This window comes from Polistes fuscatus, unplaced genomic scaffold (genome assembly GCF_010416935.1).
Source record: "Polistes fuscatus isolate 324 unplaced genomic scaffold, CU_Pfus_HIC Scaffold14, whole genome shotgun sequence".
NCBI classification, from domain to species: domain Eukaryota; kingdom Metazoa; phylum Arthropoda; class Insecta; order Hymenoptera; family Vespidae; genus Polistes; species Polistes fuscatus.
Window position 1 is genome coordinate 3,358,534 of NW_025113042.1, and position 13,987 is coordinate 3,372,520.

General features: G+C 32.8%; 2 protein-coding genes across 2 annotated transcripts; one reads left to right on the top strand and one right to left on the bottom strand.

The window, feature by feature from the left end:
• Window positions 1-14: 14 nt before the first annotated feature.
• Window positions 15-3,554, top strand: LOC122514320 (chitin-binding domain protein cbd-1-like). Its single transcript, XM_043631050.1, has 2 exons — window positions 15-26; window positions 674-3,554. Exons 1-2 carry the CDS (start codon window positions 15-17, stop codon window positions 3,488-3,490), a joined length of 2,829 nt encoding a protein of 942 aa, XP_043486985.1. The 3' UTR covers window positions 3,491-3,554.
• A 383-nt stretch (window positions 3,555-3,937) lies between these two features.
• LOC122514199 lies at window positions 3,938-7,617 on the bottom strand. The gene is made up of 3 exons (XM_043630858.1): window positions 7,337-7,617; window positions 5,028-5,248; window positions 3,938-4,779 (listed from the first exon to the last, which is right to left on the bottom strand). Exons 2-3 carry the CDS (start codon window positions 5,198-5,200, stop codon window positions 4,533-4,535), a joined length of 420 nt encoding a protein of 139 aa, XP_043486793.1. The 5' UTR covers window positions 5,201-5,248; window positions 7,337-7,617; the 3' UTR covers window positions 3,938-4,532.
• Between the last annotated feature and the right edge of the window lie 6,370 nt (window positions 7,618-13,987).

A 13,987-nucleotide genomic window follows, 5' to 3' on the forward strand; every position in this document is an offset into this window, starting at 1 on the left:
AAAAGTAAAATGAAATGGAGCAAATGGTAATAATATCTAATTGGATTTGATTACTAACATTATTATCATATCTATTGTTATTTTTCTCATCGGCTTATTATAATATAAAAATCTACGTTTTGTATCTATTCTTTGTGAAGTTTTGGAAATATTATAACTACTAACACACTACATTATATTTATTTGTCCTAATAATGCTACTATTAACGCAATATTTTTTGTTCTGTATTAAGTCTGAAATAACATTCTAATAAATATTCATTATTATAATTTTCATTAAAATCATGTGATTTTGTCAAGTGATTATACTTTGCCATTGTAAAATTGCTAAATATTTATCTATACGTCAAACTATAAAACAATTTGAAATGTTTCATTACATACAATATTCATAAGCCATTTTTTCTATAAAAAGAATAACTAAAGTCTATCCAATAATCATTAAAATATCAACTTTTTCTTAATACTATAGTTACGCAAAATGCTTGAATTGAAAATAAATTTTCTACATAATAGAATATGATAACAAATACATAAATGAAAGAAAATTTAGTTGATTATAAAATCATATTTAAGTTCAATAAATATCATTTAAATCGATATGCATTTCTTTATATTGAAAAAACTCACTAAAAAACAATTTTTTATAAACAACAATTGCTGGAATTTACAGGTATGCGTAAAGCAAGAAAATGCAAATTGCAAGAATAAAAATGAAGACGTCAAAAACAATGCCACAGCTCCTAGATCTTCAAAAACAGGTGCTTCTTTAATGCCAGCAGTTGATAAATCAATAAAAGCAGTCTCTAAAATTCATAGTGCAGTCCCAGATCATTGTCCATCACATGATTCTGGAGAGGTGGTACATTTGCCTCACGAAACTAATTGTACATTGTTTTACAAATGCGTTGAAGGGAATAAGGTTCTTCATCAATGCCCACCTACCTTACATTTCAATCCAGTATTGCAAGTATGTGATTTGCCACAATTTGCTAACTGCACGAGCAAACCAGACAAAGAAATGAACGGACAACAAGAAATAGAAGAAAATTCATCTAGTGAATCACTTGCTCAATCTACTACAAAACGTCCTAATTCCCCGAAACCAGGTGTTCCAGATCATTGTCCATCACATGACTCTGGAGAGGTGGTACATTTGCCTCATGAAACTAATTGTACATTGTTTTACAAATGCGTTGAAGGGAATAAGGTTCTACATCAATGCCCACCTACCTTACATTTCAATCCAGTATTGCAAGTATGTGATTTGCCACAATTTGCTAACTGCACGAGCAAACCAGACAAAGAAATGAACGGACAACAAGAAATAGAAGAAAATTCATCTAGTGAATCACTTGCTCAATCTACGACAAAACGTCCTAATTCCCCGAAACCAGGTGTTCCAGATCATTGTCCATCACATGACTCTGGAGAGGTGGTACATTTGCCTCACGAAACTAATTGTACATTGTTTTACAAATGCGTTGAAGGGAATAAGGTTCTACATCAATGCCCACCTACCTTACATTTCAATCCAGTATTGCAAGTATGTGATTTGCCACAATTTGCTAACTGCACGAGCAAACCAGACAAAGAAATGGGCGGACAAGAAGAAATAGAAGAAAATTCATCTAGTGAATCACTTGCTCAATCTACGACAAAACGTCCTAATTCCCCGAAACCAGGTGTTCCAGATCATTGTCCATCACATGACTCGGGAGAGGTGGTACATTTGCCTCACGAAACTAATTGTACATTGTTTTACAAATGCGTTGAAGGGAATAAGGTTCTTCATCAATGTCCACCTACCTTACATTTCAATCCAGTATTGCAAGTATGTGATTTGCCACAATTTGCTAATTGCACGAGCAAACCAGATAATGAAATAGATGGGCAACAAGAAATAGAAACTACAACTGGTCCTGTTCCAACAACGACAACAAGACGCCCTAGTACGACGAAACCGGGTATTCCAGATCATTGTCCATCACATGACTCTGGGGAGGTAGTACATTTGCCACACGAAACAAATTGTTCACTTTTTTACAAGTGTGATGAAGGTAGAAAAGTTCTTCATCAATGCCCCCCAGGTTTACATTTCAATCCAAAATTGCAAGTATGTGATTTGCCACAAAATGTAAACTGTACCAAAAAGCCAGATAATGAAATAGATGGGCAACAAGAAATAGAAACTACAACTGGTCCTGTTCCAACAACGACAACAAGACGCCCTAGTACGACGAAACCGGGTATTCCAGATCATTGTCCATCACATGACTCTGGGGAGGTAGTACATTTGCCACACGAAACAAATTGTTCACTTTTTTACAAGTGTGATGAAGGTAGAAAAGTTCTTCATCAATGCCCACCTACCTTACATTTCAATCCAGTATTGCAAGTATGTGATTTGCCACAATTTGCTAATTGCACGAGCAAACCAGATAATGAAATAGATGGGCAACAAGAAATAGAAACTACAACTGGTCCTGTTCCAACAACGACAACAAGACGCCCTAGTACGACGAAACCGGGTATTCCAGATCATTGTCCATCACATGACTCTGGGGAGGTAGTACATTTGCCACACGAAACTAATTGTACATTGTTTTACAAATGCGTTGAAGGGAATAAGGTTCTTCATCAATGCCCACCTACCTTACATTTCAATCCAGTATTGCAAGTATGTGATTTGCCACAATTTGCTAACTGCACGAGCAAACCGGACAAAGAAGTAAACGTAAATCAAGATTTAGCAAATGATGAAGCACAAATTTCGGCGGATTCTGATCGCGCTGCAACTGAATGTCCACCAGATGATCATAACAAACTTGTGCACATTCCTCACGAAACAAATTGCTCGCTCTTCTACAAGTGCAATAGAGGTCAAAAAATACTTCATCAATGTCCGCCAACCTTACATTTCAACCCACGTTTGAATATCTGTGATTTTCCAGAAAATGCTAAATGTGAAAGCAAACCTGAATATTTAATTTACATAGATCAAGATTTAGCAAACGATGAAGCACAAATTTCGGCGGATTCTGATCGCGCTGCAACTGAATGTCCACCAGATGATCATAACAAACTTGTGCACATTCCTCACGAAACAAATTGTTCGCTCTTCTACAAGTGCAATAGAGGTCAAAAAATACTTCATCAATGTCCGCCAACCTTACATTTCAACCCACGTTTGAATATCTGTGATTTGCCAGAAAATGCAAAGTGCGAAAGCAAACCAGAAGATGAAGTTGACAAAGGTCAAGATTTAGCAGATATTTCTATAGATTTGGTCGTGGAACCTGTTAATAGAGAATGTCCGTTACGTAGCTTTGGTGAAGTAGTACATTTGGCCCACGAATTTAATTGTTCATTGTTTTACAAATGTGTCAATGGTAAAAAAGTTAGATTTCAATGCCCATTAGGCTTACATTATAATCCAGTATTACAAGTATGTGATTATCCAGAATATGTTAACTGCGTTAATGCATAAGACAATTTGTAAAAAAAGCGAAAATGGAAATTTAGTATAAATTACGATGTCAAAGGTCCTTGGTCCTACTTTTTCTTATTTCGACATTACTTTATTGAAAACAATAAAACGGTCAATTAATAATTCATGAATTTTTCGAACGATTCTATTTTATATTACTATCGAATACTTGTAATTATTTATCATTCTTTGAAGCGAAATGCGAAGTACCTGTTGTAGTAGAGATTTAAATCTATAATATATTAATGAAATTTATAATTACATTGTGTTGCTTGTATTGAATTATTTCTATTATTCTTATTATTTACATATTTTTTAAAATTATTTCAGCTTATCATTATTTAAAATTGTATAAATGATATATTGAATTTTTGCAAATAATGCTTTTAAACATTCATTTATTATAACTTGGAGAAATTTACCGCTTTTTCCAATAATCTTATTGTATTGATTAAATAAAGATTTATTCAACTTTCAATTAATCTTATATTTCCATACATATTCACAGCAACGAATTATTATCTTCTTTGATTTAAAATTTAACTTCCTGTTAAAGAACACAGAACTTCGAAGATCATTTTAATAAAGCGTATTTAATAATACAATCCACATAACCCTAGATCATTCCATTTTATTTATTTTTTTAATACCATCTCAAACAGTATCTTTAATACATGGAATTAATTGTTATTTATTGATAATTAAATCTTGCATATGCACTTTCGTAATTTAAATGTTAAATCAATTCATCTTATCTAATTCATTGATTCCAAATTGTCGTAACTTTGATAAATAAATTTAATTTTACGATAAATTGCGATGATATTAAAAAAATTGTTACAGAATGAAGACAATGTTAATTTAATTATATTCTCTATTATAGAAGCATCTAAGCGAGGTGTAAAAGAGTACTAGTTTTGCCAGTAATTAGTTTTATAAAACTGTCATTACTTTGACTAGTTGTGAAAGAAAATACGATGCTTTCAAAGAAATAGTTAAACTTAGAATGTTTCCTACATCGAAAATTCATACCATCGTGTGTTTACTCAGTATCATCGTAATATTTATCAATCATGTCACTAAAGTTTACTGCTGGATTACTTAAAAATATTTCTTTTCTCAAGTCAGAATCTTGAAAGTTACGAATAACTTGTCCTGTAATTGGTTTGCTTTTATCTTCCTTTAGTTGTTGATAATTATGGTGAATATCAGGTAGAAATCTTAAATTATTCCATGGGTATCCTAAATAATGTTGGGGTAATGTATTAACTCCTTCTCTTTTTCCATACCTGTATAAAAATATATAATGAAGATTAAACTAATTTTGTCATTAAAATTTGTATCTTTATTTAATCTCGCGTTGTTTTATTTTCTAACGAAAAATATCATTTATATTTTACCATAATACTTAGAGCGTTGTTAATTAAAACCAATTATTATATTTCCTTGTAATATAATATTTTTTTCAAAATTCCGTATTACCGTGTTTTTTGACGGAAAATTTATTGACGAGAAAATATTAATCTACGGATATTACCTTGCCTTTCCATTATACAAATAATGATCTTTCACGAGATCTACATATTTTTGTAATTCTTCCGGACTTGTAAAAACTCTAGGTTTTATTGGTCGAGCCATTGGTTCCGGTTCGCATTGGATTACAGTGATGCCAAAAATAGTAACAAGTATCACAAGATTGAAAGATTTCATCTTAGATTTTATTTAAGTAGACGTAGACGAAAGATGAAACTTTGATTACTGTAAAAATCAATTCAATAAATTACTCTCATCATTTATATTTTCAATCATTTTCAATATTTGTTTTTATATCTATCGTATGTGTGTATTTGCAATATGTGATTTTAAATATTTAAATATAAGTAATATACATCATGCATGATATACGCATGATCTACCTCTTCCGATAAAATCTTTACACGTGAGTAATGAATGGAAAAGTGTTCAACGAGAAATTACACGAATCGATTGCTTAAACTCGATAGACTGGAAAAGTTAGTGAAATACAATATAATATTATACAATAGTATGTAAGAGCCATGTGGATGGAAACTCGATTCCAAAGTTACCTGTTGCTTCTACCATCACGTTCCCCTAGTCCGAGAAATAACTTTGTCGATAATTGTAAGTACTCGTTTTTCCACGATATCGATAATAACGAATCCGTTTGAAAATGAAATAATAAAAAAAAAAAAAATAAATAAAATAAAAACTAACCGGAGTCCTTGCGTGAAGAAAAAAGAAACTTTCATATGATAAATTATACATATTGTTCGAGATATTTGTGTTTCGTATATATTTTTACTTAAATTTTTATTTTATTTAAGATCATTTATTTATATATTTTCTTTATATAGTCTAACGAAATTAAAAATTTGTTATTAAAAACTACAGAATTGTATGCTTAACTATATATATGTAACAAATAAAAAAAGAAGTAAGACTTAAAGATAGGACGATTATAAAGAAAAGGTTCGATGTGGAGATTGAAACTCGTATAATACAGGTCAAGCGACTGAACGAATTAATTATAGCATTTTTACAACCTCTTAACGGGACAATATTGCACGTTGGTGGTTACCCAGCGCAGGTCCACTTCATAGATCGATCGTTTTTTCATGAAATTGCAAGAACTTATATAGCGGATGAAAGGTTAGAAGAAAAAAGAAATAAAAATAAAAAAAATACACGTTGTTGAACGAAAATTTTAATATAAAAAAATTGTTCTCTCTCGCTCTTTCTAATGAACAATATTACAAACGATCAAACAATTTGTAATATTAAAATCACAGATCGATTTTTCTCAGTATGATTCGTTAGTTCAATCTTTCTTTTTTTTAAATTTCGTCAATGTAAATTCATTTGACAGATTTACTCCCCCATGAACATTTCTTCATCCACCGATGTTGATTCTTTTGACTGTTTAATTAAATGGAATGAAGATAACGAGATCCGAGTTTAAAATCGATAAGCTCGAAACGTTACACTCTCATTCTTTCTTCCAATTTTTTATAAAAATGAATATTTTAATTATTTAATTTTTTGTTCTTTTTCTTTTTTGTTTGGTTTCGTTAAAATACCATCCGCGTTAGAAAATAATTTCAATGATTCGAAATGTCACATAGATAGACGAGGAAAATATTTCGTTGGGGGGAAAAAAAACAAAGAAAAACCAAAACAAAAAAAATGAATAAGGGAGAAAAAAATAATATTTAAATAAATTGCGCGTGCGAAATGTGAAATGACAGGGTGACAGATTCGTTGAAATTTCATTTTACGTTTACCAGTGATTCGTATATATTCATTTATTTATTTATTTATTTATTCTTTTTTTTTTCTTTCTTTTTCTCTTACGTATTTTTAATAAAATGAATACTATTTTGTTCGCCAATTGCAAAAGGATTTAAGTGGTCTTTGGCAAGTGACAAGTTCTCTTTCGTTCAATTAAAACATTCGTTAAGAATTTTCTCTTCTACCGAAGAACTATTAAATCGTACGAGTTTATTCATTTAATTAAAGTGTGATAATTGAAAAGAAATACGACTAATTAAAAGCTCGATAGATAATCCATTAATTTGATTGATGAATCAAAAAAAAGAGAGAGAGAGAGAGAGAGAGGGAAACAAAAAGAACAAGAAAATCCGACGAAATGATAATTTTTAAGACAACAAAAATGAATGAATTTCGGCGGTGTTTATGAATCAATCTCAAAAATTGCATGAAATAAGAATGAAAATACGTGTAAACGACGCTAGCCACCCCTTATCAGAAGAAAAAAAAATACGTCGTCGCACAAATTTCAACGATCTCGAGACTCACTTTACTCACCGATCGAGAATGATCGAACGAACTTGTTACGCTGATACGAAAAGATCCTCGAATTCTAATATTCTTTTTATTTTTCCAAACAAATAACACTTGTTTAGTTTTTTTGTTGATATTCTTTTAATAATTATCTATTAAATAGATATATATCATCCATATCTTTAAATTTCTTTTATACTTGCAATATTCTCTATCTTCGTATTATCACTTAAAATATTCCTTTAGGTACGGTTAAACCTTTCAGAAGTTCAGATAGCCCGCTAATGCCACCGGGACGAGTTTATATACTTGTGAACGCACCCTATCGACGCATCCCCTTGGTTGCAGGTCGCCTTTCGCGCAGCCAATCCTCCACTCCAGCCCAACCAACAACGGAACAGAACACCCCCTTTCATCGTCGTTGTTCATCCATATATGGATATCTTTCTTCCTCGATCTCTCCCCAACTCCCAACTCCTAGCTCCAACCCCAACCCCAATCCCAACCAACTCTCATCCCTCAACTTTTTTTTTTAGTATCTCTAAATGAATGTAACTATCTACGTCCTTATACATGCATACTTTTACATTTGTAAAAATTTATCTCGTTGATCCTCCTCTTAATCCTAATTCCCAACCCCCCATTCTTCACCTCCTTTCAATATATGTAAATGAGAATAATTACTTACGTTAATATATACTTACATTTTCAATATTAGTAGTAAAGTGACAATTAATGCGTCTCTAACATTAGCAATTTTCATTTCATTGATTTTTATCTCATCTAATTAGCGTGCAAAAAAGATTTATTAATATATATTTATATAAAATAAATCTATTAAGGATTTTTCATTGAATAAAATAAAAACAAACGATTATAACAATTTAATAACCGAGAATGGAGCTTAAAAAGTACATTCCATTTAATATCTGGGATTAAATATGAAAATCCGGATTATCGTTAATATAAGAGATGAAACTTTCGCAACGAAGTGAACCCCTCGTTTTTTTCCGACTTTTTTTTTGTCTCCTTCTTTTTCTTCTTAATTAATATCCAGTTAAACGTCGTAATTGATGAGATTTTTTTCTTACCTTGATTCGATCGCAAACGTTCGATTTTTTCGTATCAACGTTGGCCAAGGAAAATATTTAACTTGTCTTCTGTCGTGAAATTCGAAATGAAGTCATCGTGAATTTAAATCGTCGATCTTATGATCGTCAAAAGAGCGAACTTTTCTTCAAGCTTATACGGCTAAACTTTTGAATAGAGATAACGAGACGGGGGTAAAGTTGCAACCTAGCCGAAGATAGAAGAGAAAAGTAGCAATTCCGTTGTTAGCAAGGAATCTCTAATTCTTAACGCGTGGGTTGCACCAAAGGAGAGGAAAGGAAAGGAAGGAAAGAAAGAAAAGAAGGAGGAGGAGGAGGATCCTCCTGACGAATATTTCGATGAAAACGTTAAATGTAAGATTTTCGATATTGTGATTAACGTAAAAAGGGACCTGTCGATCAAAAGAATCTTATTAATAACGTGAGAAACTCAACCCCGACGTGAGAACCTTACATTTTTATCGATTTCGGTATTATATGAGTTTGTGGGATTAATCCGTTCTTTTACGTGTGTGGAAAATCGATTAGTTTCTTCATAATTATATTTTTCATTTAATTCCTTTATCATTTTATTAAAATAATCTGTTGTCATTTAAAATATTATACACGATCGTTAATTTTTTGTCAGCCGGCAATAATAATACAACAGTAAACCCACAAAATATGTTTTATTTTTCTTCTCTCAAATATTTCATTACGACAATTAAACGTATGGATTTTTATTCTGTTTTCTACATCATAAAATACATATATGCTGAATTACTTTACTAAAATATTATTATTGTCTTTATTACAACTATTGAAACTCATTTTTTTGTTTAAAGAACTATTTCCCTATCAATATTACGATGTTGTAATCTTTTTCCGTATTGCATGTGATTATTGGTACACGTTGGTACGTATTTAATTAATTCTAATATCAATAAGAGAACGTCATAGGGGGTGACCTATACCAGATAAAATCATTCGTATTGGCTATAAAATGTATCTCGGTAAAAATTTTTTTGGCAGACATATGTTCATAACTGTTCGCTAAGCGTTCCAACAGACTGATAATACGCAGTGTTTCTCAAATGATTATATCGATCATTATAAATTGTCCATCATTTATATAGAAAAAAGGAAAGGTATAGGAAAATGGAGAACGATCCGAAGGAACAAAATATTGTCAAGTTCAACGAGACGGGGTTGGTTAGCGATTCATTTTATCTAACTACCGATTCTTCTCCATTTGAGAGGCACTGGATGATAAGAGTTTTCGCATGGGGTTCTTGGTTAAGCCTTCTCGATATATCCCTTTGAGCTTTTTAGCTTTTCTTTTATTTTACCTCCTTATCGGTTCTTATCACTGATGCTGATTTATAGCATTACGCAGCTGATTTTATAGCTTTCTGCTAAATAAGTATTATTCTGTTTTATTTATTCCTCTTTTTCTCTCCCTATTTTACTACTAGGAACAGTTAACTTTAACATTTCCTGTGAGATAACTATTCATTAATACAATGATTAGGAACCTTATGCTTTCTCTCGTTCTAATAGGTCGTTTGAATAGTCAGAATAAGCGATAAGAGAGAAATGAAAACGATTTCTATAATTTTTCTAATGAGATTCGAAATGCGTCACAGTGATGCATCCCATAAACTTTGTATTAATAACAGCCTGACATATACTATGATAGGTATCCTGGCAATTAGCTTATCAAGTATTTCTAATTGAATGTTTTATCATGCTTTTTGCAGAAGTAGTTAAAAATGACCTGGTAAAAAAGTTCATTGTCTTAAATGGGATGTATAAATTGTACAAATGCATCATGGATAAGAAAATACTGAAATCTCCTAAAATGTAAAATCAACTTGTTAGTATTTGATTTTTATGGAAATCTCCAGCAAAGGATATCCGGCTACATTCATTGCTAATAATATAGAACTACAGATATATAATTATTTGACAGATCTATGAATGGGATGCTAAGTGGTGTAATACTAGTTTTTTCTGATCTAAACAAAGTTTATTTCTTATGGTAAGTCACAGATAATAGATGGGTATCTCGTGTCAGGGTTGTATTTAAATAAATATTTGATGTATGCATCTTCTTCGTGGTCTAGATTGCATCGGATAGTTAGTCGACTTTACTAGGTTTGGGTGAAAAGTAGGAAATTGAAAGAACGATTATCTGAAAATGTATTGGGTTGGCATATAAGTGCGGATTTTTTGGTTGACAACTAAGTGAGTATGGTTATTTTAACAAAAACCTACTAAGAAGTGGCCGCCAGTGGAGCTAGCTCGCCAGTTGAACCCTCAACTAACCCTCGTTTAATTAAAAACCGAAAGGTTGGCATATTGTAACATCAGTTAAGAATTTAAACAACAATATTTGTTTTCTCGATGTTTTTCATTTTTTGTTGATTTGTTTTAGTTTCGTTTTGTTTACCGAAAGAAACATCCCCTCCTGAATCTTTCTCACTTTCATTCCTACTTTTAAAGAGGAAGAATCACTTAGTTGCCAACCCAATATATGAACTGAGAGAGAATGTTAAATAAAAGAGAGAAAAGGATGTCGTTAAGGAACGATAGAGAAGAAACGTGCGTTCTAGGGACTTGTAATGACAACGATATGACTTGAGAAGGATAGTAAGAAAGAAAGAGGGGAAAAGGTGAGAGAGGAAAAGAGAGAGAGAGAGAAAGAGTAGAAAAAAGAACCAAAAGAAATGGAAGGAACGTCGAAGTAGTTGGTAGGAGAGTGGTGAAACGATAGAAAAAAAAGAAAAAGAGACAGAGAAAGAGATAGAAGAGGTTGAAGAGAAGGTAAAGTAGAAGGGAGAGGAAGAATGGAGGAGAACGGTCATTGCCACCACCTTGCCTCGAGTCGGTGGTAGAGTCCCAATCAGCGTGAAAAGCGAGGAACCTGCTATGGTCTACCAAAGAGAATTGCCCCACACTTTAGTCGAGCCTTTTGTATATTTACAGTGTCGTGTCGGATGAGAGCTAAGGTAAAGAAAGAGAAAGAGAAAGAGAAAGAGAAAGAGAAAGAGAAATAGAAACAGAAAGAAAGAAAGAAAGAAGAAGAAGAGTAGAAAGGGAAGGAAAAGGTAGGGAGGCGCCTGCAGGAGAAGGAATGGTGCCTTGTGAATCGGATTCGTGCACGCGGAGTCGAGTCAAGAGCAAGATCGAGACAGCACCGACGAACCCAGGTGCTCGCTGATCCACAACTTGCGAGAGAAGAGAGAGAGAAAGACGGAGAGGCCAAACCAGTTTGATACACCGGCAAGAGAGAAGAGTGACCGGTGTAAACGAAGAAATACTCGCGAGAACGCATCCCAGGGTTCGTCTTCGACTAACGCGAAACTCTCTATACATATACTCATATACATATGTATATAATAAATCTCTCTCTCTCCTCTCTCTCTCTCTTCTTTTTTTCACTTTGGGTCAACCTGATCGTAAAGGTGTTTACTTTCTTTTTTGAATTTTTCGACGGGTTATCATTAGTGGTTGCATATTGAATTTGATTGTTGTTGACGTATGCCGAGTCACGTGTAGTCGAAGAACAACGCGCGCCTAAAGTAAGATAGTTCTTGGTGAGTCAACTAGGAGGATCTTGGATTAGGAAGATCCAAGAAGATTCTTCAAAGATAAAGGACTGCTAAATTTCTCTTTCTCTCTTGGCTGCTTACTTGTTCGGGTAGGATGACCCAAGTCTGACGGAGAACCAGTGTCATCCGCGATAGTCTAATTCGTCGGCTGATATCGATCGAGGTAAGATTTTAGATCTAACTAAAGGTTTCTAGTATTTTAAAACGAGTACAACGATAAGAAGAAAGAATATCTTGTTCGAAAGATTGATTAATGATTTTGATATTGATATTTAATAACAATTAAATTAACGAATATCTGAATTTAATGGCTTTGTTCCTTCGACAAAATTTATTTCATTAAATTCTGTTTACGCGTGTATGTTTTATTTTTCACGAAATTTCTGAACAGTTGGAATATATATTTTTGTTTATTTTGTTCGAAAGATTGATTAATGATTTTGATATTGATATTTAATAACAATTAAATTAACGATATCTGAATTTAATGGCTTTGTTCCTTCGACAAATTTATTTCATTAAATTCTGTTTTACGCGTGTATGTTTTATTTTTCACGAAATTTCTGAACAGTTGGAATATATATTTTTGTTTATTTATCGTTTCAAATCGATGAATCCCAAATGTGATAACTGCGTGGGATTGAAACGAACAAGAACGGAAACCGCTCCAATTCGTTACTTAACAATCAATTAATATTTCTTGGGTGATCGCTCTTGTTGTTGGTAATTTGATTTTTCATTATTTTTTATCGTATAGCTAGCTCTGAAAAATGTCTCCTCTGAAAATGGTGTTACATTTGTGTAAATATTCGTTTGAAGTGGAACAGTCGGAAGAACAATCAACTAACGTCAATTAAACAAACAAAGTTTGAATTATAAACGTTCTGTTGAATCTTCGAAATGAACCGACTTTCGATACGTCCTCGATGTTACGCACACCGCACACCAGCGGAGTTAGCACGACGACCAGGTAAACCGTATGTCGTTCACGAATAGCGGTACCATACTCTTGCTTGCCCCTTTCGAAGTCGAATTCGACTTTCACGAGTTGAACAAAAAGAATGGTGGTGTTTCCTTCATTACGTTAGGTATCATTTTCTCTTCTCCTCTTCGATGTGATTCCTTCATACGTAATTCATGAAAGATTTACACCGTAAAAATCCTTTTCTCTTTATTTACGACCTTTTTCAATTTATTACTAACAACCTATACACCTAAATATCTATGTATGTATGTGCGCATAAATCAGAGAGACACATGTGCATATAATACACTTACATAAACAACCATAGCTGCATTTCGTTTAAATTTTATCGATCCACGTATCTCCGATCAAACTCTTATGTTAGTAATTTACGATAAAACGTTAATTGAAATTTAACGGTCCTACATGTTTTGGCTTGAAATTAAGAGAGAAAGAGAGAAAAAAAGCTCTGATTTTCATCGAAAGAACTGTTCTTTCACAGTGGCAACCCACATGTCTCGAGTTCGCATTAGATACGTGCGTACAAATGAAAGTGGCGTGTACCGTTAACTCTTGCTCGAGCTGTTATTCACGACCGAACGTTTTTTTTTTGTCCAAATACGTGAACCTCGTCTTTAATAGTCCAAAAAAAAAAAAGAAAAAGAAGAAGAAAAAGATGAAGAAGAAAAAAAAAAGAAGAATAAAACTTAGGTTAATCTATCAAAAAGATTTTCATCTAATTGCAAGTTAAAATGGGTTTTTTTCCAGAAAGATAACTGTTGAGACTGTCGAGATGGTATGAGAGAAGAAGAGGAATCTTGTAACCTGACCATCGACAAGCCGTAAGGCTTGGCTCCGGTATTCGTTGCTTCATCCAGCCGAATTAATGCCTCAGGATAACTGTAACGGTTTTTATCATTTCCTCTTGGTAAACAAGAGCAAGTTTAAAACGTTGATTTAACTATCTATTGCGCTTCCTTTTATCTTCGACATTTTTCTTTAAATAAAT

What these genes read in the sequence shown, in the direction of transcription:
- LOC122514199 (XM_043630858.1), bottom strand. Translation starts at nt 5,200, where the DNA reads ATGAAATCTTTCAATCTTGTGATACTTGTTACTATTTTTGGCATCACT. An exon ending in TTGTATAATGGAAAGGCAAG is followed by an intron (nt 4,780 to 5,027) that starts GTAATATCCGTA and finishes ATTTTTATACAG; the next exon opens with GTATGGAAAAAGAGAAGGAG.